The sequence below is a fragment of the Eulemur rufifrons genome, chromosome 29, assembly GCF_041146395.1.
Source record: "Eulemur rufifrons isolate Redbay chromosome 29, OSU_ERuf_1, whole genome shotgun sequence".
In the NCBI taxonomy this organism is placed as follows: domain Eukaryota; kingdom Metazoa; phylum Chordata; class Mammalia; order Primates; family Lemuridae; genus Eulemur; species Eulemur rufifrons.
Window position 1 is genome coordinate 59884493 of NC_091011.1, and position 24517 is coordinate 59909009.

General features: G+C 39.9%; 1 protein-coding gene across 9 annotated transcripts in view; it reads right to left on the minus strand.

Annotated features, from left to right (window-relative positions):
* Positions 1-24517, minus strand: part of SLC26A5 (solute carrier family 26 member 5) — a 70923-nt gene that overhangs the window by 19172 nt on the left and 27234 nt on the right. For 2 of the 9 annotated variants that reach the window (XM_069462212.1, XM_069462210.1), the window contains exons 5-16: positions 21543-21653; positions 20242-20408; positions 19163-19327; positions 16446-16598; positions 13412-13494; positions 8387-8534; positions 7217-7330; positions 6310-6387; positions 5068-5163; positions 4753-4859; positions 1660-1729; positions 528-620 (exon numbers count right to left, since the gene is read on the minus strand). In XM_069462212.1, coding sequence (XP_069318313.1) covers positions 528-620; positions 1660-1729; positions 4753-4859; positions 5068-5163; positions 6310-6387; positions 7217-7330; positions 8387-8534; positions 13412-13494; positions 16446-16598; positions 19163-19327; positions 20242-20408; positions 21543-21653 — 1385 coding nt within the window. The remainder of the gene's footprint in view (positions 1-527; positions 621-1659; positions 1730-4752; positions 4860-5067; positions 5164-6309; positions 6388-7216; positions 7331-8386; positions 8535-13411; positions 13495-16445; positions 16599-19162; positions 19328-20241; positions 20409-21542; positions 21654-24517) is intronic. The other 7 variants (XM_069462213.1, XM_069462211.1, XR_011231783.1 and 4 more) reach the window with 5 other exon arrangements.

Consider the following 24517-nt stretch of genomic DNA (forward strand, 5'->3'; position numbering starts at 1 on the left):
ATTCTCAGTCTTTATTAAAGACAAACAGAAGCTAAAGTATTAAACAGAATTTTTAGGGTGGTCTTCACCAAACTTAGATCCCTCAGATTCTTACATTTAAGAGTCTCTGTGGGTTGATGGGGAGGTTTTCCTATATATGTGGCGGTTTAGGGTTGAGTTCTAATCATGACAAAGCAGCCCACATGATCCAAAGAGAACGAAACCTAAAGTTATCTTTTCACTTTCTTAAAATTTTTTTGAAAAGGTAATATGTACATATGATAGGAGAGAATGAACAGTGGTGATGGTTGCAAAACAATCTGAATGTACTTAATGCCACTCACTGTATTGTACACGTGAAAATGCTTAAAGTGGTATACTTTAAATATTCCCACAATTTAAAAGAGAGAGAGAGAGAGAGGAGAGACAGAGAAAAAATGAAATAGTATAAAAATAATAAAAATACTAAGACAGCTAAGCGACTTTCACAATCTTGTCAGCCCACAAGTCCCCCCTCAGAAATAATCACTCAATTTCTCATAACTCACCTTTCTTTTTAATGCATTGCTATACAAGTCACTATTTGCATAGTAAATTGGGGCATTTATTTGGAAAATTTTTATTCCAGGAATTTCTTTCACCTGAGGAGTAAAATATTAGTGACTTTAGCACATGGAAATATTTCAGAATCAAAAATGCCAATTGCCTCCCTCCTTCAACTTAAAAATTAACACAGAAGTTGCTAAGGGCCCTCTTTCAGGGTTTAGTTTAGGTAAAATGATACTACTCTGGAAAGAAGAGTTCTACGAGGAAAGCTTTTAAAAATGCACATCTTCCCATTTCTTTTAAAAGTCCATCTTTATTTTTACCATTAAACACAAAGAAGAAGGAACTGAAAAATATTCAAAAAGACAAAAGAAAATAGATAGGAGAGGAAAGGCTGCTGTCCAGACTGTGAGAAGCAGGCAAAGCAAATGAACAGAGGTTTACATTGGTTTGATTCACAGAATGCAGGAAGGAGCCAAATGGACACAGTGAATTCTTCACTGAGAAGCCCTGTGGAACTCTAGGATGCAGTTTGGAAATGAGTAATCCAGCACACAATTCTCTGGAATAGTGAGTCTACTTTCTTCATTTCCTAATACCCTATTGTGAGTCTGAGAATTTCTTCCCAAGCATAAAGCAAAACAAACAGACAAAACTAGTTTTAAAGATTTTGTAGAAGTCTTTGAGATTCCACAAAAGAAAAGAACATTCAAAATCAAGAAAATTTGAAGACATAATTTTAACCATTAAAACAAAGTGGGAGAATTCCACAGTCCCACCACCTGTATTTTACGTGGTTAAAGTTAGTATTTTATCACAAACACATCAGAAGAAAACCATGCACATACAAACCATCCTCTTGGTTTCAGTGTTTTGCAAATAAATACTTTAATTCCAACAATACATATTTATCCCCATTTAAAATGAGGAAAAATAAATATTAGGAAACTGAGTAGTTAATGCATAGTAAAAACTATAAAGTTGAATCCAGACAGTCAATTGGAGCTCAGACTTCTCACTTTGAGCACTATACTTCCCTCCCTTCACCCCTACTTTTTGTCCTGGGTAAAAATAGTACTTAGCCAATCAAATCACATGCTCACAACCTTTTAAAATGATTAAAACAGGTCCTACCTCCTCATATGCATCTATATCAATATATACATCCGTGTCGGGAAGCTGTCCAAGGACTTTGTAGCTCGGACTGGAGATAGAGAGTATATTAAATACCATTGTGTTGAGGTGTGGTATGATTTAAACATAAGGTTTTGTATGTTTACATGTCATGTAAGGATTTTCTAGTGAATTCAGGAATATTTGATCCTTATATGGTCCCTTTGCAGAAGGGCTTCACGTATATCACATTCCCAGTGTTATTCCAAGGCCAACATACCCCACACCTCATGCCACATACATGTACCACACATACTCATATACCACATGCATACACCCTCCACACCCCACATACCACACACACAATATATACCCCACACCCCCAATATACACACCACACACACATGCATAATACTACACATATACCACACCATATACATACACTACATACCACATACACAATATACACACACACACTATATACCACACACATATGCATATATACTACACACATATCACATACCACATATTCATACACCACATACAATAGACACACACACCCCCACACCACATACCACACATAAACACATGCATACACTCCACACAGTACACACACATCACATACATCTCATACCATGCAGAATATACATCACACACACACCCCCCACACTGACCCCCATCACACACACCATACCACACAAACAATCTGGTCAGGACAAAAGACTCTGGCATTTTTTTTTTTTTTTTTTTTTTTTGAGGCAGAGTCCCGCTCTGTCACCCTGGCTAGAGTGCCATGGCATCAGCCTAGCTCACAGCAAACTCAAACTCCTGGGCTCAAGCAATACTCCTGCCTCAGCCTCCCAAGTAGCTGGGACTACAGGCATGTGTCACCATGCCTGGCTAATTTTTTCTATATATTTTTAGTTGTCCAGCTAATCTCTATTTTTTTTAGTAGAGACAGGGTCTCGCTTTTGCTCAGCCTGGTCTCGAACTCTGAGCTCAAACGATCCGCCCGCCTCGGCCTCCCAGAGTGCTAGGATTACAGGTGTGAGCCACCTTGCCCAGCCTCACTACCATTATTAATATCATCATTATTACATGTCTGTCATTCCCAGGAGAATACGATCTCTATGAAGGGAAGGGCCATGTCATATTTACTACAATATCCCTAGAGTCTAGCATCTCTCTGGGAACATAATAGGCTCTCAACAAATATCTATTCAATGAAGATTATAATTATTTCAGTATGTCAGTATGTTTATAACACTGACCAAACTGTTACCTCTTCGGGAGCAGAAGCCAAACCTCCATCTCATTTATGGCACCCTTGGTGTCTGCATGGAAGAGGCATTCAGGAAGTGTTTGCTGAATGAAATGGCTGTCTCTTAACTATGCATGCTCTGGGGAAAACTGAGTGTTTGGAACAACAGGTCAAAGCTAATGCACTACTACTCATATCCTGAAAGTGTGTCCTAATTACAGAAAAAGCCAGCTGAAAATAAACAAGTATCCTGAGTGCTGGTTGTCCAAACTCTAAGCTACAAAGACCCATTAAAATTACCAACATAGGACAGAACATAAAAATTAACTTTAGTTAACTATCATTACATACAAGAGTTCTTTATCTTAGAGGTTTGCTGAACATTATGGTTTAAAAATATCTATATCCTTTAACAAGCCACAGTCTAGAATTTTTGAGATTATTGTTGTTTTTTGTCTTCTTTACCAAATAGGATTTTTTGGTTTCTTATCATAATTTTTAAAATTGGGCAAGTTTTTAAAAAAATGCTATACTTCTCTTTCTCCCTCAAATAATGTTCTTCATAACAAAGGGAAAAACTTTTAGATAGTAATGGGCAACAGTGTTAGAATTTTTTCATTCTTAACCTGAGTTTAGAATCCTACATGTTGTTAATCTCACATTTTCCTCTAATGTCATTTTTAATGATGAAAATGCTCATTTCCTACTCCAGAGCATGGGGAGCATCCCGCCGTTCTGCAGATAAAGGGTCAACATCCCCATCCAGCGGCCTTTCAACACATCACAGTGAAAACTTTAAGAACCATTATGTGATTTGCAACTATAGGCAAAACCAAACTAATCTCATTTTCATTCCTCTTTGTGTGAAAGAGGAGAGGGCACTGTTATTGGTTGAATGGGTAGAACACGTCAGACGCTGTGCTAGCTCTTTGCATGCCTTGTTCTTATTTAAATCTTATTGTAACTATTTGAGGTGGCAAGTATTAGTTTCATTTTACAGATGTAGAAATCAAGGCTCTGAGAGGTTGCATGAAATCACAGAACTTACAGAAGGTGCAGCCAGGACTTGAACCCAGGATTGCCTGAGTCTAAAGTCTAGGCTATTGCTATGACACAAAATGTTTCCTTTTTATCTTTATGGTGATTTCTTTATTGTAAATAGTAACTTTTTTTTTTTTTTTTTTTTTCCAGACAGTCTCACTCTGTCACCCTGGGTAGAGTGCAGTGGTGTCATCATAGCTCACTACAACCTCAAACTCCTGGGCTCAAGTGATCCTCCCGCCTCGGCCTCCCAACGTGCTAGGATAACAGGCATGAGCCACTGCACCTGGCCAACAGTAGCCTTTTAAAGGTTATTTTATACCTTCCCTAGCAGGTTCAGTTCAGAAGAGATGCCATGGGATAATGGTTCAGGGTGGAAGAAGGGACAACTGGAGAACTGCATATGATAACGGTGTCAGAGTTCACTTCATGTCATCAAAACTCATGTCAGCACCTGGTGCCAAAACAAATTGCAAGAATGTGGTTCACTCAGAAGAGGGTAAATAAACCAGTGTAGCACTGGGCTGGGAATGGCACAGATGATGATGGAAATTAGGCTCTTTTAAAAAAAAATCACTGATGAAAGTATAAATTGTGACACAGTAGAGCATTTGGCAAAATTATATGGAATTTTTTATTTGGCATTTTGTTTATTTAGTCAATAGGCTGCATGAATGTTATAGCGCCTACTCATGCTAACTTGAAATAACCAAACGGCGTCACTTTCACCAATGCAAGCTTCAGTCTACACTTTAAGTCAACATTGTAGTCTCAGCCAGGACACTCACACCCATTCCAATCTGGGCACTCACCTCTGTGTTCTGTAAATCACTGTCAACAGAGCAATGATCACAGCAGTAATCAGACCGTAGTCCAATCCCAGGAACAAGGAGGACACAAAAGTTGTAAGCCAGATGGTCTAAACAAAAGACAGAAAGCTTTATGGGGAATCATATTAAAACTTCCATTAAGAATTAAACACACACGCACAAGCTACTTTCACCTCACCTAACTGGATACTGCACATAACCACTGACTGCATTAACTTATCTTTCTCACATTTTTATTAGCACTAATCATATTTGCTGCTATGACACATTAACCTAATCATCACCTTTGTTACTTACCAGCTCTATTTTGCTGGTTCTCCAGAAAAAGGGGAGATCTGAGAACTGCATAAACATTCCCTTCAGGTTGACGATCACAATGGCCGACAGCACAGCCTGAAACAGAGCACATGCCGCATGCCTCTCCTCATGTCCCAGAGCCCTTTGTTGGCTCATTGTCCTCCTGCTGCCCTCCCTACGTCTTCTCCTTGACCACTTCCTACGTGGCACTGACAATGTCTTTGGAGCCATGAATACCTGGATTTTCAGGACTTGGTTAGCTAAAATGGGCCTTGGAAAGCCAGGCTTATATCCTAGCAGCAGACGGGCATGATGGTCAAGAGGTTCAGAATTAAACTTGGTATTCAATGAATTATTTCATCCATGGTCTTCCTATATTATGATTTTCTTTTTTTTTGTTATATATATTTGTTTTTGTAGAGATGGGGTCTTGCTATATTGTCCAGACTAGTCTCAAACTCCTGGTTCTCGAGTGATCCTCCTACCTTGGATTCACAAAGCTCTGGCATTACAGGCATAAACTACAACCTATTCTACTCTCTATTGTTCCTGATCTCCACTGGATTAAATATATCAGCAAATAAATGTCTTATGAGTATAGGTTGTTTCAGATTTTTAATGAAAGTATCGGGTCATAGATGGTCAAAGAGGCCATGCACAGTGGCTAATGCCTGTAATCCTAGCACTCTGGGAGGCCGAGGCAGGAGGATTGCTTGAGCTCAGGAGTTCGAGACAAATCTGAGCAAGAATGAGACCCCATCTCTATTAAAAATAGAAAAATTAGCTGGGCATTGTGGAGCACACCTGTAGTCCCAGCTACTCAGGAGGCTGAGGCAGGAGGATCACCTGAGCCCAGGAGTTGGAGGTTGTAGTGAGCTACAATGATGCCACTGCACTCTACCCAGGGTGACAGAGTGAGACTCCTGTCTCAAAAATATAAATAAATTAATTAATTAAAAAAATAGATGGTCAAAGAGAATAGGGACCTGGGAGGTTAGCCAGTCCAAACTGCTTTGCAGATAAGGAAACTGAGACCAAGAGGAGTTGAAATGGCTTTCCTAAGGTCCTGTGGGCATCTATCAGATTATGGAGTAGGATCTTGGTCCTAGTTTTGGCCCTTTTTCATATCCACCCTGCTAGGGTTACAGTAAAAATCTCTAGTAGAGCCACAAAAATATAAAGAAACAAAACAACAACATCTCTACACGTGGAAGAGCCTCACACCAAGTCCACACTACACACCTGGGGTAATGATTCAAAGAGGAATCCAGTGGCTAATATGACCAGCAGAATCATTAACGAGGCCAAACAACCTGCAAGCTGAATGAGAGAAGACACATGGAAGGGGCTTTTAGGAGACTTGAGTAAGAGGTGGGGTATAGGGTGGTCTTATTCTTTGGATAATCACTGTGGGAAGATCAAGAAAATATGGATCCAATGCAATAAACTATTACACAACTCTATACATAAACCATTACATAAACTTGTAACTCCATCCCATTCCCTCTTTGAAGTTTTGGTTCTTCTTATGGCTTTTAAACAGAAGCTGAAATGCTTAAATATCTTGACTGAAATGCCCTTGTCAGATAGGCGGGGAAAGAAGTCTGGTGTCAACCTGAGACCCATAAGGGTCAAAAGAGTTCAGATAAGGGTTTGTTGTCCAATATAGTAGCTACTAGTCACATGTGGCCATTTAGGTTTTACAAAATCAAAATTAAATAAAATTTAAAATTCAGGTCTTGGTTGCACTAGCCACATTTCAAGTACTCAAGAGTCATGTTGCTATATTGTACAGTGCCTATATTAAATATTTCCATCATTGCAGACAGTTCTATTGGATGGTGCTGGCATCCTGCCACACTCAGTCTCAGGCTTTCATAACAACATCCCATGTCTGAACTTTGAGGTTTACTGGTAGCTGAGTGTTGCATAACTTTCCAATTTAACTGGAGAATATACTTCTTTTCTATAGATTCAGTTCCTTGTGATTCGCTTCAACCAATCTTGCCTTTCTCTCATTCACTACACAGCTCACTGGAGCATGGATCTGCAGGCAGAGTAGCTTTGTTTGGGTTCAGAATAGAATCAAGAGATTAAAGTTTAATCACCACCCAAATCACCAGTTCTTAGAGGCCTGTTATATACACACCTGTGTCTTCCCTCCAGTTCCCTCCTGAACAAGGCTTCGAGACAAGGAGCATGAGATTGAAAAGGTCTGGAAGAGTGAGCCAATGGAATTGCACAGTCCCAGGGCAATGAGCTCCTTTTCCATGTGGAAAGAAAACACAAAAGAGATAGGTTGCTCTTCAGGAAGAAAAGCGTGATAGCCCATTTTAATACACATTTTCAGCCGTTCAGGCTGTCTCTTCAATCTCTTTTCAGTTTTAAGAATTTGTTTAGCATCAGTTCAAAACAGGAATTATGGCATATTTTATGGTGGTGGAAAAACGCTTAAAATTTTTACTGTGTTAGAGATAAATGCTGTGCTCCCTGCCCAGCCCCTCTTTCCTAAACACACTCTCTATACAATTAATGCTTTTTTTTTTTTTAAAGAAAACTGCAGTAAGAGGGGACAGATTTTTTTTGTTTTGTTTTGTTTTGTTTTGTTTAAGAGAAAGTTCTTGATGTATAGGACTATTGGCATCTCTTAAATGTCTGGACTATTACTCAAGAAGTATATGCCAGTGTCTTCTTGGGGCAAGTGACTCCTGTTCTTAGGGCTATTTTTGGGTATTTCTAGTTTGATCATTGTATCTCATATGAATGTGGAACATCTAGTTTCTCCTTAGAAACATACAGGGTGTTAAAATAGACACTGTCATGCCAAGATTATAGCTCACGATGTTTAGATTAAATACCTTATTTGTGGCTATGTTACAAAAACAAGGCAGCAAAGAGAACACTGTGGAGTTTGAGTGATGAATCATATACCCAGAGTTTAATGAATAAAGGTAAGCTTTCCTGTGGAACAAAAATGGCTCTGAAAAAATATTTTACTTCTATTCTGTGAGCTTTAAAAATAGGGATAACATCTAAAGGAGTTTGACAAAGCATAAGCTTCAGATTGGAGATTTCACCTTTCCAGGTGAACCCCTGCCCATTAGGTGAGGTAAGACTCTGTACATCAGGGATCTGATTATCTAATGCTCATAAGTAATGAAAAAAAATGTAAAGTTGAATAAATACATGCTTCAAATACATCCATCATCCAAGTAAGTTTTTCTACCAAGATCGATACATCTAGTTCATATGCCTTCCATAACAGAGCACAATGACTGTACTGCTATGATTCCATCTACAGGAAACTGATGATTTTTACCTGATTGCCGTCAACCTGATAACCATGTTTATTTGCCAAGGTCTTGGCCATTGAGATGGTCACTGAAAATCCAACGATGGCTATGGCAATGGCATCCACGTATACAAGGTGGAAGAGGCTGGTGTCCGGATTGGCTGGAGGTAGTAGCCTGAAAAGTCAAGCTGGCTTTAACTCGGGTGTTGTGACCACTGAGAAAAAACACGGGACTAGAGGAGAGCAATTAGAAGGACATTTTCTGCAAATGCGGTGATCAATGCTTGGATCCTTGTTTGCTCTGATTTGGCAATAAAGAAGGCCCTCCTTGACAGAGAGAGGTTCTTTCCAGGCCCAAACTGCAGAGTGTGGCTTTCTACCTGGACAGGTTATCAGCAGAGATCAGATGCTATTTTATTTATAAAAGGAGTAACTTCATACTTCACGGCACAATGATGGCAGGTGTAAGACACAGAACCAGGAAGAAGAGAGGGTCAGAGAAGTGCTCAGATGCCACAAGACACTCAAACCCAAGTCTTGGGGTGGGAGGGTGTTGGACAAGGGCTGCCTTAGGGGAGAATTACTGTCCTTGAAACATTAGGTACACACTTCTCTCCCTTGTTATTTGATGTAACATCTTCCCATGATCTTATCCTTTGAGTTTCTAATACAGAAAAGGAACAGCAGATTATACACCTGGACATCCTGTGAATCTGAAGGAGCCAAAAGTGCGACTCCTGGAACCCCACAGTGGGGAACCCAGCTTCTGTGGTCCATTCTTATAGATTGGGACTCGTGTCCTAAAGAAATAGAATAGGGATTCCTTAGAATGCTATGGGGGAAGGGGATAGGGATTTTCAAAGGCATTCTGCTCCAATTAAAGGCACTAGGCTAAATAATAATCATTTAATTGATATGCAATAATAATTATTACCATAACAACCATTTATTGGGTATTTCCTCTGTGCCAGGTTCTGTGCTCATTTAATTCTTTCCAATAGTCCTGTGAACTAGACACCATAATAATCCCTATTTTACAGGTGAGGAAAATGAGGTATAGTGAGGTTAAGTGATTTGCTCAAGGTCAGTTTATTAATATAACAAAACCACCAAGAACCTGTCTCTCTATACCTATTTGGTTAATATGTCATAGCACAGGGACAGAAGGGATGTTTCAAGTTATTGGACAAGGAGAGGGCAGGGGGAAAGGGAAAGGAACCTAACATCTATTAAGGCTAGACTATGTGCTACATGCTTTGCATAGGTCATCTCATTTTTCCTCACAACGCTCCTATTGGATAGGTGCCATTATTATCCTAATTTTTAGGTGAGAAAATGGATGCTTACAGATGTTAAGTAATTTGCCCAAGATGCAGCTGAGAGTCAAACTTAGGGGGTCTGACCATAAAGTTTGTCATCTTTCCCTTGCACTTTGCTGTACACGCATTAGCTGAGAGGGAAGGCCTCACAGCAGGTTTTGGCCTGAGTAATTAGGATATAAAAAAAGGATGTATTTTGGAATAAGTTAAGTATCCAAAATCAAAAGACAGGATATATTGCATGACTGGGATCTTTAACAGTAAACTGTCACTTTCTGGACACTGCAATGTGTATGTTTTTATGTATGTGTATAGATAAGTGTGTGTATAGTATAGCGTATAGTATAGTGTATAGTATAAGTATGTGTACAAATAAGTGTGGTAGTCTGCTTTCAAATACAGCCACCAACCCATCCTCCCTCATATTTGTACATGCATGCTGCTCCTCCCATCTAGATGTGGAATCTGTTTTCCTTCTGGCTAAACCTAGACTGGTCTTGTAATGTGCTTTGACTGACAGAATGTAATAGAAGTGAGGCTATATGAGTACCTTAAGAGGCCTGGCAAATTCTCTGTGTTTCTTTCTTGTTGTCCTGAGCCACCATGGAAAGAGGTCTGGCTACCCTGCTAGAGACATCACGCTTAGAGAAGATGCCAGCCAGCCCTCAGCTGTTCCAGCCACTCCAGCTGAGGTATCAGACATGTGAGTGGAGCCCTCTTGGATACTCTAACAACAGTCACATCTTCAAACATCTGCAGATGCATGAGAGACCCCCAAGCAAGGCCAGCAGAAGAACCACACAGCTCAGCCCAACTTAGACTAAAGAATTATATGCAAATTAATGGTGGTTGTGGGTTTTTGTTTATTTGTTTGTTTGTTTTTGAGACAGGGTCTCACTCTGTTGCCTGGGCTAGAGTGCAGTGGCATCATTGTAGCTAATTGCGACCTCCAACTCCTAGGCTTAGGCAATCCTTTTGATTCAGCCCCCTGAGTAGTTGGGACTACAGGCATGCACTGACACGCCAGCTAACTTTTCTATTTTTTGTAGAGACAGGGGCCTTGGTATGTTGCTCAGGCTAGTCTTGAATTCCTTGCTTCAAGTGATCCTCCCACCTCAGCCTCCAAAGTGTTAGGATTACAGGTGTAAGCCACTGTGCCTGGCCTAATGGTTTCTGTTTTAAGCCACTGTTTTGGGGGTGGTTTATTATGTAGCAATAAGACAGATAACTGAAACAGTATGATTGTACACAGATAAGTAGGTAGGTATTTGTTACCTACTTGGTTTTGGGCAAAGTTCCAGAAAGATAAGGTTTCTGGGTAGCCAAGTTCTAGAAAGGTAAAATTTTCTTTTCTTTCTTTCTTTTTTTTTTTTTTTTTAAGTTAAGCTCTCACATATAAAAGAAAGCAGCATCTGAGTACAATGCAATAGGGAAAGGAAGGTATTAAGTAGAAATTATGGTGACATGTCAATTTTAACCTATCAGTGTGTGTGTGTGTGTGTGTGTGTGTGTACGCGTGTGTATTTGAATAGCTTATTACTGTTACGCAGCCTATCAGTATATTTTTAAAAGGAGTACTGTTAAGTGTAATCATTTCACATTTAATAAAATTTTTTGTAAATAGTAATTGAAATGGATTATCTGTTGGATCCAATCAAAGACTAATGTCTATCACATTACTAACTTTGTAACGACCCAGGTGTGAGGTAATGGAAAGAGCACACACCTGGGTATCAGAAGACTGAGTTCTGGGTCCAGGCTGGAACTCACCAGTGAGTCACTAAACCTCATTCACATTTCTCAAATATCACCTTCCCTGATACCCTACCGAAAACAGAAACTCCAGTCTGTCCTATCTTTTACCTGGCTTCACTTTTTTCTCATAGCACTTCTCACTATTTATTTGCTTATTGTTCAATTGTCTATCTCCACTAGTGGAATATAAGCTCCACGAGGACAAGCACTGTTTAGCTTGTGTATTTGTTTTTGTTAACTGCTGTGTCCCTGGTATATAATAGGCACTCAATAGACATGACGAATAAATGAGAATAAATAAACTTTTTTGTAAAACGAGGATAATAATGTATATTGTCAATAGGGTTATTATAAGCATCAACTGAGATAATAGATATAAAAGTATTTTATAAATTGTAAGTCCAAATCTAAAAGCAAGGTGTTATTACCGTGTTATAGCTTTACATTAAATCATTATAAGTAACATGTTCATCACAACCATTTGTTGTTTTGACATTTCAAAGTAGAGTGCACACTTCCTCCTTCAACACTTGCTCTGGAGTGTGAGCTTTGGCTTAAAGAGCAACCTCTGCTCCCTCCGTGTCCCGGAAGACTCTTGGATGGGACTGGAGGGCAAGGCCTGAAGGAACATGCCAGGTTCCATCCATGTCCAACATCTGAGAAGATGTCTGACTCTGTCCTTTGGAAAAGAGAAGCGGATGGTGAGAGATAGAGACAGAGAGACAGTACACAAGATGGGAAGACAGACACACACCAAGGGATACAGAGAGATAGCCAGAGAGTGATGGAGAGGGACAGGGTGAAGTAGTCACTCTTGCTCCTTCAAATATAAAGAGAATAACACATTTTAAAAATGCAGAGTTAGATAACATAAAGGAAGAAGTAACGATTTGAAACTAGAAAACTCATTGAAATAACACGCCTCAGAACTTTCAGTTAACATGTCTTGAGTGCTTACTGTGTGTGCCGGGTGCTACCCTAACTGCTCCATGCGCACTACCCTCACAGCTGCCTTTGAGATAAATTACTATGTCCACGAGGCAGGAGAGGAAACAGGCTTTGAGAGGATAAGTGACCTGCTCAACGTGACACAGCTAGTAAGTGGCAGGCTAGGATTTAGGCTTTTTTGCTTTTGCCTATATCACTCAAAGAGAGATTTTAAAAACTGTTTAAGAAAACAAAATAAAACGAAAAACCACTTGCCACTGTTGGTGGGATTGTAAAATGGTACAACTGCTATGGAAAACAGTATGGAGGTTCCTAAAAAAAAATTAAAAATAGATCCAGTAATCCTACTTCTGGATATATATCCAAAATAACTGAAAGTAGGGTCTCAAAGACATATTTGCACACTCATATCCACAGCAGCACTATTCGTGATAGCCAAGAGGTGTAGGCAACCCAAATGCTCATTGATAGATGAATGGAGAAATAAAATACATCATATACATACAATGGAATATTATTCATCCTTAAAAAAGGAGGAGAGTACTACCACATGCTACAATACAGATAAACCTTGAGGACATTATGCTAAGTGAAATAAGCCAGTCACAAAAAGGCAAATACTATGAGTCCACTTATGAGGTACCTATAGGAGTCACATTCAAAACAACAGAAAGATGAATGGTAGTTACCAGGGGCTCGGAGGAGGAAGAAAGAGGAACTTGTTGTTTCATGGATATAGAGTTTCAGATTTGCAAGATAAAAAAAGTCCTTATAATGTGAATATACTTAACATTACTGACTGTATACTTAAAAATGGTTAAGATGGTAAACTGCTTTTTTTTTTTTTTACAATAAACACACACACACACACACACACACACACACAGAACCCCTAAAACCCTCTGCTCTTTGATATGTAGAAGAAAAAAGATTATTTTTCATTTTAAGAATACTAAAGCAGGAGTTAGAAACAACAAGTCCATTGATTATTCAAGTCACACCGTTTCTTAAAATAATACTATTTTCCTACCCCAGAGGAAGTGTTCCAACGACATCCACATTGTAAGATTCTTTCAAGTTGAATCCAGCTGAAATGCCAGTTCCCATGACCACCTAAAACAGACACAAATCCAAGTGCACCTTTAGAAATGAATATTCAAACGCCACAATAATAAGCTTCAAAGAATTTGTTAGCCAAGCCAAATTTGAAAATTTCATTTTTAACATTCCAATTTAAAAAGAATTATTATTGTTAGCTTCCAGTAATTCTAACTTCTCTTAATGACTCTATCCCACATAATTAAAAGGGACTCTACAGTGTCTTTGTGGGCTGGAATTTTCTTCTTTATTCTGTTCCATGCTGAGGTGTTTGGCTGGTCGAATGCAACTAGAAAGAGGCCATAAAACCTCTCAGAAGTTGACCTTGCCTTTGGGGGAGGTGAAATGAATCTCTGGCCAAGATATTATGAATAAAGGATAGGTAAATGTGTATGTAAACGGTGGTACAATGACAGCGTCTCATTATAAAATGTATGTTTGGATTTAGAATCCCCTGCTGACCCTGATTCCAGAACGGCAGCACAAGTGTGGTTAGAGGCCTCCACCAGCACCCCATAGTCGTCTTCTCCATTTCAGCTACAGAGTCAGGATCAGAGTGGAACCATATGTCACACAGAGTGTCACTGTACGTAAGGCCATCCTGGATTGTCAGGCTGTAGATTTACTTGGAGTGGAAAGTGCAACCCTTAGTGTGCTACAAGAAGAAAACCATAATAGATAATAGAAGGTGACATAGCAATTTGTTTCATCCCCAGGAACTATCGCTGTTAGAGTTTTCTGAGTGGGTTATCCAGGACAGAAGGAATAGTGGCCAGCCAGGGAAGGGTGCCAGTCTTTCACAGTGGCGGTTGCTGCAGGAAACCAATAAGGCAAGTTTATTATCAGAAACAGCAGCCTAAGAGACTGAGGACATGGGTATTTTGGGCCCCTTTAATGGAAAGGCCCTTTTCTGTTTGTGGCAATTATGGTTTTCCACCTTAATTGCATTTTTTTACGCATTTCAAACTGGTACAGTACCTAGAATATTAAAACCCACAGGATAAATATGGCTCAAGTTCCTGGAGCCAATTATTTACCACTGAATCAATTTTATGCAGTGGTAAATATTTAAATCATTGTTTTCATATCAACACAAACAGAGGTATTATAAAAGAGAACTCAAAACTCAAAAAACGTTTTTATGATAGAAAAATAAATTTCATGCTTAAGAATAGTCCCCAGGCCGGGCGAGGTGGCTCACGCCTGTAATCCTAGCACTCTGGGAGGCCGAGGCAGGTGGATTGCTCGAGGTCAGGAGTTCGAGACCAGCCTGAGCAAGAGTGAGACCCCGTCTCTACTAAAAATAGAAAGAAATTATCTGGTCGACTAAAAATATATATAGAAAAAATTAGCAGGCATGGTGGCGCATGCCTGTAGTCCCAGCTACTGGGGAGGCTGAGGCAGGAGGATCGCTTGAGCCCAGGAGTTTGAGGTTGCTGTGAGCTAGGCTGATGCCACATGGCACTCACTCCAGCCCGGGCAACAGAGTGAGACTCTGTCTCGAAAAAAAAAAAAAAAAAAAAGAATAGTCCCCAGACTTTCCCATATGACTTCTTTTTCTATTGTGCTAAGGAGCACTTAGGTAAGAAGTTTAAAATCACTGGTTTAAGGTATTATTGGAAGACTATAATTACAATGATAGAATTATGAAAAAACCATTCCCCTGGGACACAGGAAGGACTTTTTAAAAGGAACCCAGGAAACAGAATTAGTAACCCAAGGTGGGAGAGGCAATCTTCATCATTTTCTTCATAATTATAGCTTGCCTGCCTTCTTTCCATGCAAAGGTGCTCAGAACCTCGTGCTGTACTCCAAGTGAAACAGGAACTCTGTGCTCAGCCCCAGTGAGAGAAGAGGTTTTAAACGTGACAGCTTTTTTTTTTTTTTTGCTTGTTAAAAGGTAATATTAATAATACGAAGTAGATAAGACCAAGGCATGGAAAAGGATGGAAAGGATTGGCTTCCTTATGAACTATACCAGCCCCTAGTTTTCATAGCTGGAACTTTTTGCTAAATTTGGATCAGACACCTATACTTTATATTTTTTATCCTTGTGGCTCCCACACATGCACAAAGGAGATCGAGGGGGCCAACCACAGGGACACTTTGGATATTATAAGGTCTCTAGGGAAACAGTGACATCTGTTGGACACTGTGCAAACTTCTAGCTGGAGGTAGTTCACAGTTTGAACATCAGTTTACATTGTGTTCCCTTCAGCAATGCCATATCTTTGTAAAGCTGGGTGTTCAGTGGTTGCTGTGATTAAGAAGCAGGGACCATGCAAAAATCCATGCGAATAGGAAATGAGGGTAGCAGTGTCCAGTCTGATTCTGAGGTTTGAGGATTTGTGCAGTGCCCACCAGACACACACATTCCAGGAATAAATGACAGCAGTTACTTAAGAACATAATAAAATACTTTTTATTCCAATTCATGTCCATATATTTACAAATAGCTACTAAGTTGTTAGTCATAAATACATATGAAGGTGTTTGGACTTAACTACTTAATAAATGGAACTGTGAGGTATTTCTTTTGGTTTAGGATTACTAAGGAATGAGAAAGTTTGGGAATATTTGTCTTTTCAAAATGGAAACAGCTTTATTTTTTTCCAGGTTATTAAAGTAATATGTGCTCATTACAAAACAATTAGACAATAAAAAATTGGGAAAAACAAATGCTCCATAATCCCATCACTCAGGGATAATGTTAAAATTTTCATATACGGTCTTCACCTATATTTTAAAAATCATCTGTGTCTATGTTTCGGTGCTTTTTCTTTTTACTTTTTTTCAGTGAATTTTTAAGAGTTCCCTTTGACAAATTCTAACCTCCTTTCAGCAGAACTGAGAGAAAAAAGATCCTTTAACTCCCTGTTCCTCTTTCATCCACTTCAAAATCCCTCACAGAGACAGGTGTATGGGGCTGTTAAAGTTGAACACGTCATCGCCTCGAGTTGACTTACCGCAAAGAACTCTAAAGGAATGGGTGCTGGCAATTTCTCTTTAAATCTTTCATTAAACTCCTTGCCACCCAACAGCAAACCAAAAACCATCAGACCGACGCCTAGAGAACACACGTTGAGGTTTTTAACATTCTGCAACACAGCAACTGTACTCTGTAACACAGTGAACACTGGGTGTTTACATTAAGCAATCGCCCCTGAGGAGACACTCTAGTGCACTCATTCAGACCAGCCACCCCCTTTATTGGACATTTCTAGTTAAAAGTTCTCAGGCTGAAATCTCTCTCTTTGTTGTTTTCACCAATCAGGAGGCATTTGACCCCGTCATACATACAACTTAGTGGTTGTCACAGTTGTCAATCTTGTAGCATCAGTGACATGCTGATATTTCAACGTAATATTACAAAATTTAGAAAAAGAACCCTGAAGCTGAGTCCTGAGCATTAGGAAAGAAATAAGGGTTGATATCAGCAAACTACCCCATAGGCAAATACATAGAAAAGTTTCTAGGAGCTCAAAGAAGGAGAAATTATTTTTAGCAGATGAAAGAGAAATCAGATGGACTTTGAAGCCAAGAGAGTGCCAAAGTTTGGAGAGTTAGAGAAGAAAACCACTTAATTATATCATAGGGTTATGGTTTGGGTACCTTAAATATAGTCAGTTCCCATTCAAAACAAAATAAAGTAGACTTCCTACCCATCCTTTCCTATCCATACTTAGAGCATACTTGGGTGTACTCATATATTGTATTTTCTTTGTGACAAGGCATTTCAAGAAGTCTCACAGCAAGAACTATGTTATCAGCTATTGTGGGAAACTAAGAATTTAGTTATTTAGGGAATATCCTACAGTTTGATTCCATTCTCGTCAATCAAGGACAAAAATATTACTTCCTCAAAGTGACTTTCCTAGACCCTTAATCTAAAAGTTTCCCAATTCAACTTTCAGAACAGTCGGTACCTTTTCTTTATAGTACTTAACACAAATTGTAATTAATTACATGTTTATGCAATTAATGGTTCACTAACTGTCCTCCCACTGGACTGTAAGCTCCAAAGAGCAAGGGCTGTACCTGTTCTGCTCACTGCTGTCTGTCTGTGTCTAGCACAGTGCCTGGCACATTAACACCTACAAAGGCGACAGGCCTTACTTTCCAAGGATGGCTTTAGCAGCATCTCAGAAGTTTTGATATGTATTAATAGTACTTCCACTGTCAATTAATTCTAATCATTTCCTAATTCCTCCTTATCCATGGGTCATTTAGAAATGTGCTTTTTGAAATAATACATTCTCAAAGTTTGCTTACAAAGGTGATTCTATGTCAAACACTTCCATTCATTAAAACAAAACAGGTTATGATGCATCTTAAAAAAAGGAATGTGGCCGGGCGCGGTGGCTCACGCCTGTAATCCTAGCACTCTGGGAGGCCGAGGCGGGTGGATCGCTTGAGGTCAGGAGTTCAAGACCAGCCTGAGCAAGAGCGAGACCCCGTCTCTACTAAAAATAGAAAGAAATTATATGGCCAACTAAAAATATATATAGAAAAAATTAGGCCGGGCGCGGTGGCTCACGCCTGTAATCCTAGCACTCTGGGAGGCCGAGGTAGGCGGATCGTTTGAGCTCAGGAGTTCGAGACCAGCCTGAGCAAGAGCGAGACCCCATCTCTACTAAAATAGAAAGAAATTATATGGACAACTAAAATATATATATACAAAAAATTAGCCGGGCATGGTGGTGCATGCCTGTAGTCCCAGCTACTCGGGAGGCTGAGGCAGTAGAATCGCTTGAGCCCAGGAGTTTGAGGTTGCTGTGAGCTAGGCTGACGCCATGGCACTCACTCTAGCCTGGGCAACAGAGTGACACTCTGTCTCAAAAAAAAAAGAAAAAATTAGCCGGGCATGGTGGCGCATGCCTGTAGTCCCAGCTACTCGGGAGGCTGAGGCAGTAGGATTGCTTAAGCCCAGGAGTTTGAGGTTGCTGTGAGCTAGGCTGACGCCACGGCACTCATTCTAGCCAGGACAACAAAGCGACACTCTGTCTCAAAAAAAAAAAAAAAAAAAAAAAAGAAATGTGTTTTTTTGTTTCTAACTGTATGGGAGTTTTAAAGATATATTGAGTTTATTAATTTCTAATTATATTGCACTGTGTGAAAAATACTGACTTTTTAGAATCTGTGATCAAATTCACATAAGTTTTAACATGATCAGTTATTATCATTCTTCCCCAAGTGCTTGCAAATAATTTATATTTTCTCTGAGCTGGGTACAGAGTCTATATATTTTGTTAGATTAAATTGGTTATGTTTCTTCAATCTTTTATAGCCTGATTTTTTTTGTCTGCTTGAGTTAGCAGTTTTTGAGAGAGATATGTTCTACTAGGCCATTAAAGTATTTGTTAGTTTCCAAAATGAACATGATTCGGTCATAAGAAAAAGCTTCTCTTCACCTAGAGTGATGGTGCAGTTACCAAAAAAAGACCTAGCAAAAAGTTTGTGAAGTAGGTGATATATATTAATAAAGTGAGATTTTAAGGTTTAATCTTCTTTGTAGTACTTTTCTCAGAAAGCCTTAGAGTAACTGAATCTTTCCCTTTTATGGAAATTCTTGGATTAAAAAAGAAATACGAGTCTTGAAGGTAAAAGAAATACAGAAGAGAAGGTGGAGGGGAGTGGGGGGAATAAAAACAAGTACCAGGAAGCCAGGAAGTTGCTTACTTACATACACCACTGAAAAGATCCCACTGTACCGCTTTGTTTTAACTCCAAACAGATATTTTAACATGGAGGTGAAGACATGCACAGCTGCTGCAGTGGTAAACCCACGGACCAGAGGCTCTGTGAGATAGATGGCCACAAATCCGAACCTACAGACACCTAGGCAAAACTAATGACAAAGAAACAAATAAATCACATGATACGTCAGGAAGTTATGACCAATAAAAACCATGTTTAAAAATTCTTTCTGGTTCACTTTCTAACACTACAAACTTTTACCTGCAGTAGGTAGTAACTGAGAAATCAATCAAGCAGCTTGGAGCCCCACTGAGCATCGGCCACACTCAGGCCTGTCCTGTCCGTGGAGTTGGGTGCGTAACTACCGTGCATGAATCCTGGCTGTTCCTTCCAAGCAGGTAGGGATGTCCTCTTCCCGGACTAACCAATCCTGGTGTTTCTAGTTTGTCTTGCTTTTGGGTTCTCTAAAGTAGTCAATCAGGCTAGGCATGGTGGTTGTAATCCTAGCACTATGGGAGGCCAAGGCGAGAGAATTGCTTGAGCTCAGGAATTAGAGACCAACCTGACCAAGAGCAAGAGACTCCGTCTCTCTTAAAAATAGAAAAATTAGCTGAGTGTCATGGTGCATGCCTGTAGCCCCAGCTGCTTGGGAGCCTGGGGCAGGAGGATCACTGGAGCCCAGGAGTTTGAGGCTGCAGTGAGCTATAATGATGCCACTGTACTCTACCCAGGGCAACAAAGTGAGACTCTGTCTCAAAATAAATAAATAAATAAATAAAAAGGTAAATTGAAGGCCCCTTCTCACTCACCACTCCTTCATAAAAAAAAAATATATATATATATATTTATATTTATATATAGTAGCTAACTGAAGCTTGCTTACTGTCACTCCTGGTTGTAAATGAGGCCTGCAGTGGGACTGGTGTTGCTGCATGCTATGAACCCTGAGCTCTGGAGTTCTGCTGGCTGTCCCTGCCTGCCATGTAGCAAGACCAACTGAGATCACTCAACAGGTATTTATTACATTAACAATTGAGAGCCCATTTCCCCATCTTTGAGTCTTACCTGAATGATTCCTGAAAGTAAGGTCACAGACATGGCGACTTTTACTCTCAAGGCATCTCTAGCTTCTGTGCCATTGGTTGCATTTACTCCTCCCGGAATGACAATATCATCTGGTACTAATCGAACAGCCACACCGCCAATCATCAGGCTTATAACTGCAAAAGGACCTGGAATAATGAAGCATGAATGATGCCTGTTTAGGGATCCAAGGAAACGACCTTCAGAGTATCTGGTGTGGTTGTTGCCAGTAAACCAAGGACACAGGTGAGGTCAATAGTTATCCTTGAAAGAAGACTGCACTTCCCTCCTGTAGTATCCTGCCTCTGGGGTGCGGGCAACTGTGTGTGCAGACTGTATTTTCCAAAGTGACCACAACAGTATCTTCCATGCACAAATGCCCCTTGATATTTCCCCATCAAGAGGTGGAATCTAATTCCTCTTTCTTTGAATCTGGATGGGCTTGTGACTTGTTAATAACCACAAAAAAAAAAAAAAATGTAGTGGAAGTGACACTGTGTGAATTCTGAGGCCAGGTAATAAAAGGTGATGCAGCTTCCACCTGAGAGCTGTAATACTTGGGCTGGAGCCCTGAGCGTGGGGTATAAGAAAGCTCCAACTAGGCCACATGGAGAATTCCTGGGACTAATGGAGAGAGGGAGAAGGAAGAGAGGATCGAGGGAGGAAGAAGGGAGGGGGAAGTCCAGACTAGCACTTCCCAAATCATGACCTGCAGGAATTATGAGAGATAATAAAATGATTGTTGTTTTAAGCTGCCAAATTTTAGAGGTATTTGTTACCCAGCAATAGATATCTGAAACGTCGTGTGTGTGTGTGTGTGTGTGTGTGTGTGTTTGATGGTGGTAGCTGCATGTAGCAACAACACTATCATAATATCCATATGCATTTGATAAACTAAAGAGAAAACACATACAATTCAGAGACTAAAACGTGAGGAAATGAAATACATGCATAGTAATTAGGAACTTGTACTACTATTAAAAGAAAAATCAGACGCAAGTCATATTAAGAAATAAAGCATGTATCTCATTTTACAGATTTCAACAATTGCTCTTTTCCACAAGAAAACTGTCTTTTTAAAAAAATCATTCCCAAGATAATAAGAAAGTCATAAGTTCTAGAAATCTTAAAAAGGATGTATTTTTTTTAAAGCACCTATTGTGTTCACAGTACCAAAAGTTATTAAGCAGATTTTTAATAACCACCAGGCTATTTCTTTGGCACATTACAAATCTTGGAAATCCAACAGAAAAGGTACTAGAATATCAAGTACAAGCTTTTACCTATAGATATGTGTCTGGAGGTTCCAAAAAAACAATACATGATGACAGGATAAAATGAGGAGTACAGGCCAAATACCGGAGGTACAGCTGCCAGCATTGCGAAGGCTAAGCCTGTGGGATGAGACCAAACAGAAATGGGGAGATCATTAGAAAACAGAGTGGCTATGTATATTTTTCTTTTGGTGCTTTACCTCTGATGAACAAGTGAAACCTGCCTTTCTTCCACCCCAATCCCACGTGTAATCCCACACTGGTGCTTGCAGAGTCCAAGCTAAGACAGTCTTCCTTGTCTTCTCCTTTTTGCTGGTGGGTGGATTTTTTTTCTGTTTTATTCTTTGGCAAAATAGATAAGGGCAAAAAAAAAAAAAAAAAAGTCTTACTTAACAGGTGCAGTTGCAATCTGGTGTTGATGCACAAATGCTGGCTTCTTCTCTACTAGGGCATTTTTGTCAGTTCTCCGGAGACCCCTTTGCAATAAGGAACTCCCGCTGTACTATTCCCTGGCTTATGTAATGCCCTCTCCCCTGAATCTTAGATCCCTCCCTCAGCTCCTTATCAGAAGGTACAGTCTTTTAGGATCTTTCTGCTGGCATATGACCATCCTGTAGGCAGTCTCCTTGGGCAGGTACCTTTCAAATGACCTTCCAGGGTACCCAGTTATTCAATGGGAAAGCTTGGCATTTTACCCCAAGAAACTTGGGAAGTGCAGGTCACACCCTCTGAAGAACTCTATCTTCATTCTGTTGTCCTGAACAGTTCACACCATCCTTTACCTGTAGACTTTTTTTTAATACAATTTTTTTAGAGCCACTAGACTTTTCTTTCATACAAGAATTGGGCAGCAGTCTTTGCAAACACCAGGAGACACTGTCCAACCCTCAGAGTTGCCCTCTTGCAGTCCTTCCTTCCTTGACTTTAGGTGAAGTGGAAATGCATAGGGCTTTAGCTTTTCTCTAGAAAATTCTCATTCCAAATCTTACGTCAATCTTCTCCTTCCCTTGTATATTTTGTTGAAGTGATGCACTAAAGAGAGAGTTTGGGCATCATTAATTCATAGTTTTGCATAGATTATCTTGCATCCCCCTTTTAGAATGTGTAGGCAACAAGCACACTTTGTCCTCAGCTTTCAGGGCTCAGCCAAGTTTCTGGGACAACTGGAAAACTCACTTAATGCACTGTTATGCTGTGAACAAAAAAACCTTTAGCAAAAGAAGAGTTAGGAGAGCATTCCTATTTCATATATAATAATATGGTCATCCAAATGTCTTTTTCAAAAAAATAAATTTTATTTCTAGCAAAGAAATACAAGCATACAGTTTAAAAAGCTATGTGCCACTCAAAGGTTCTCAGGAAAAGCCAGCTCTTTTCTGCGCCCCTCCTCTCCCCTCCAGGTTCTGCTGCTCAAAGGCAATCACCTCCAGCTCTACTAGCTGGTTTTCTATTTACCTCCATTTCCCTAAGTCAGCAGTTCTCAATGGACAGTGCTTTTGCCCCCAGGGAACATTTGGCAATTTTTTAATTGTTATACTGGGGAGGTGGGGGTGGGAGGTTCCTACTGCAGGGATGGAGGCCAGGGATGTTGCTAAACATCCTACAGTCCTACACCAACAACCTAAGAGACGCACCATTGAGAAATTTTGTTCTAGGTAACATCTGTGTTGCTATTTCTTAATTTATCAACTTTGGATACAAACCATTAACTTTCTATTATGTCTACCTTGTCAGCTTTTCATTAGTTATGTCATATTATAGTTATGTGACTTTTTCCTTTCTAGAAAGTTTTGGGATCCCTAGTATTCTGATATTTTACTATGATATGTTGTGTTTTATTTTTCATTTATTCTTCTGGGTACTTAATGATTCCTCTCAGTCTGAATACCAAGGAATCTCTCAGTTTTCAATTCTGGAGATTATTCTTTGATAATTTCTTCCCTTCTGTTCACTCTCTTCTTTCTTTCTGGAAGTTCTACTTAGATGTATGATGAGACACCAGGATTGATCCTCTGGTGTTCTTATCTTTTCTCCCTTATTATTTGTTTAACTTCTTCCACTTCCAGATTTCCTTTACTTTATCTTCCAACTCTCCAACTGAATATTTTATTCTAGCTATCATATTTTTTAATTTCTATGAGCTCTTTCTTGTTCTCTGACTGCTCTTTCTCAAAATAGCATCCTGTTCTTGTTTCATGTATTCAATATGTTTTTATATCTCTTTAAGGATATTATGGTTTTAAATTTTTAAATTTTGTCCTCTTCATTACTTCTGTTCCCAATGAGTTCCTTTTTGTGTGTGTGGTTTGGTCTCTGTTTTTCTTTTCGTTTTTTGAGACAGGGACTCGCTCTATTGCCTGGCTAGAGTGCAGTGGCATCATCATAGCTCACTGCAGCCTCAAACTCCTGGGCTCGAGTGACCCTCCTGCCTCGCCTCCTGAGCAGCTGGGACTACAGGCCCACACCACCACACGGGGCTAAGTTTTCTATTTGTTTGTAGAGACGGGGTCTTGCTCTCTTGCTCTTGCTCACTGGTCTCAAACTCCTGGCCTCAAGCAGTCCTCCTGCCTCAGCCTCTCAAAGTGCTAGGATTACAGGTGTCAGCCACTGTGCCTGGCCCTGGTCTCTGTTTTCTTGAAGGCTCATGTGCATGGTGGCTCATTTTGTATACTGATGGGCCTTACTGTAAGGCAACTGGGTGGCCAGCCAGCATTTTCGTTGGGGGACCTCAGTTGTCACTACAGGTCTTTTATAGGATACCATCTGCCTTGGCCTGTAAATCTTCTTGCAGCTGAGCAGGGCAAGGGAGCAGCCTTTGCTGGCTCATAGTTCAGTGTGCAGACTTGACTTAATCCTCCAGACATCTCTCAGTATTTTCACCCTACCGCCCACTGCACAGTGTAGGCGTGGGGACCTGAGTGCCTACATGCTACTTATTGCAGACTTTCAACCAGTTCTCTTGCTTTTAGTCCTCTAACTCCCAA